The sequence below is a fragment of the Cyprinodon variegatus genome, unplaced genomic scaffold, assembly GCF_000732505.1.
Source record: "Cyprinodon variegatus isolate N-32 unplaced genomic scaffold, C_variegatus-1.0 Scaffold142, whole genome shotgun sequence".
Taxonomy (NCBI): Eukaryota; Metazoa; Chordata; class Actinopteri; order Cyprinodontiformes; family Cyprinodontidae; genus Cyprinodon; species Cyprinodon variegatus.
In genome coordinates, this window is record NW_015150595.1 from 295,570 (window position 1) to 297,786 (window position 2,217).

The 2,217-nt window shown below is 35.5% G+C and overlaps 1 protein-coding gene across 2 annotated transcripts in view; it reads right to left on the minus strand.

Annotated features, from left to right (window-relative positions):
* The window catches only part of cdk2ap1 (cyclin-dependent kinase 2 associated protein 1), a 6,665-nt gene extending 4,962 nt beyond the window's left edge, over positions 1–1,703 (minus strand). The window contains exon 1 of one of the 2 annotated variants that reach the window (XM_015376807.1): positions 1,658–1,703. In XM_015376807.1, the coding sequence (XP_015232293.1) occupies positions 1,658–1,685 (28 nt within the window). In that variant the 5' untranslated portion in view covers positions 1,686–1,703. Of the gene's footprint in view, positions 1–1,166; positions 1,421–1,657 lie in introns of those variants that run through there. The other variant, XM_015376806.1, reaches the window with a different exon arrangement.
* Between the last annotated feature and the right edge of the window lie 514 nt (positions 1,704–2,217).

A 2,217-nucleotide genomic window follows, 5' to 3' on the forward strand; every position in this document is an offset into this window, starting at 1 on the left:
CTTGTGAAGGATGAGCTGAATAATATTTTTTTTTTATCTTAAGATTAAAATTTTAAATACCCGATCGTCATTTTATTAGCATTAATCTAGTAACTTTATAAAGAAGAGAGCTTGTGAAGGCTGAGCTGAATAAGATAATTTAGTTTTTTTGTCTTAAATTTTTAATTTAAAAATACCTGATTGTCATTTTCATTAGCATTTATCTAGTAACTATATAAAGTGTGCTTTTGAAGGATGAACCCAATAAGATTATTTTTTTTGTCTTAAAATTTTAAAATACCTGATTGTGAATTTTTTTTAGCTTTTATCTAGTAACTATATAAAGTGTGCTTGTGAAGCTGAGCCTAATAAGATTATTTATTTCTTTGTCTTAAAATTTAATTTTAAAATACCTGATTATCATTTTTATAAGCATTTATCTAGTAACTTTATAAAAAAGTGTGCTTGTGAAGCTGAGCCTAATAAGATTATTTATTTCTTTGTCTTAAAATTTAATTTTAAAATACCTGATTGTCATTTTTATAAGCATTTATCTAGTAACTTTATAAAGAAGTGTGCTTGTGAAGCTGAGCCTAATAAGATTATTTATGTCTTTTTCTTAAAATTTAATTTTTAAATTACCTGCTTATCATTTTTATAAGCATTTATCTATAAACTTTATAAAGAAGAGCTTGTGAAGGCTGAGCCCTCCACCCTGCTGCTTTGTCTGGCTGCAATACTCCCTCTCCACCACTAGATGTCCTCGAAGGGGCGGTTAATTTCTCCGAGGCAGATCAATCGGCAGCTCCGACCGAGGAGCATCATGGAGGAAACGGAACAAGGCTGGCTAAAGAAGACATAAGTGATACATTTTTGTCACCGTGGAACCGCAACCCCACGGCGGGACCGCGGCCCCGGAGCGCCGAGAACCACATTTTCGGAACCCCCGACGCTTCGCCTCGCATCCAGACCGCGTTTTTCCGCCGCCTCGGCTCACGGATGGCGCTCTTTTTACATTAGTAATAATGGCGGATATGAATTAGCCTAGCTCCCAGGATCTGACCCTATATATATAACTGGACAAAAACTACAGACACGCTCTTTCTCCAGGTATTCTCCGAGACCCCGAATTTAACACTCGATTTAACAGGCGGATACTTGGATTTTCTCCCTCGTTTTCTCCTTACCCTGGTTCCCAGAAGTTCCCGGAATGTGCTGATGGACATTGGGTTTGTAAGACATTCCCAAAGACATTGTAAATTAAAGAAATAAAAATGACCCGAAATTCAGTGAAGCGTCTGTCTCTCACTTTTTGTTTACAACAGCGGCACCGGCAAATATGGCCGTCACTTTGTATTGACACCCACAGAGCTTTCTTCCAATGCGGCTTTATCAAGAAAACGACTTAAAAACGGGATTTCCACCATGAAGCAGAGAAATTCACCCCTCCTCCCCCCATTTAACCACATTTATCACTAAGTTCACTCCTGCTCACACTTTGAAGACTTTAATCACAATTAACCCCTGAAGTGATTACACCTTAAATTTCACTTTTTTTCCCAACATTATAAAAATACTCTTAATTTGATTTTTAAATATCTAATCTTAGTTTAAACTTTTTTTTTTTTTAATTCTATCAGGAAATTAATTAAACTTTAAAAGGAAAGCAGATAGATACCAGATTTTGATTGTGGAGGAGTATCCATGGTGGCCCCTCTCTCTCTCTCTCTCTCTCCCTCTGAAATAATGGGACTTCTCTCCAATGCCTTTTATATCCCAGGGGTCCCTCAGGGGCCACATGGTCCCAATGTTTGACCCTGCCAGGCCCCTACAGGGCAGCACGCATTTTAATCATTTAAATAAACTCATTTACTGCAGAAGCTTGGAATCAGGATGGAAATTACATTTCCTGCTATTTTATTAGTTCATTAATCCAAATATTACTCTGTTTTATACAGTTATGCTGTTTTAGTTTATTAAGTATAAGTGCACAAAAATGCATTTATAAAGAAATGCATTTATTAAATGTACAGAAAATGTATTTATAAAGAAAAAAATATATAATTAGAATATTTTAATTTTTCTAATTTATGCAACAACCACAGATTTCAATGCATTTAGTGCAATAATTGAGAAGTTATGAGACAACAATGGGGAACCCTTTTATAGATAACCTTAAAATCAAATGCAACTAATGACCTTTAAGACAGGAACTTACTTACTGGCACACTTTTGTGT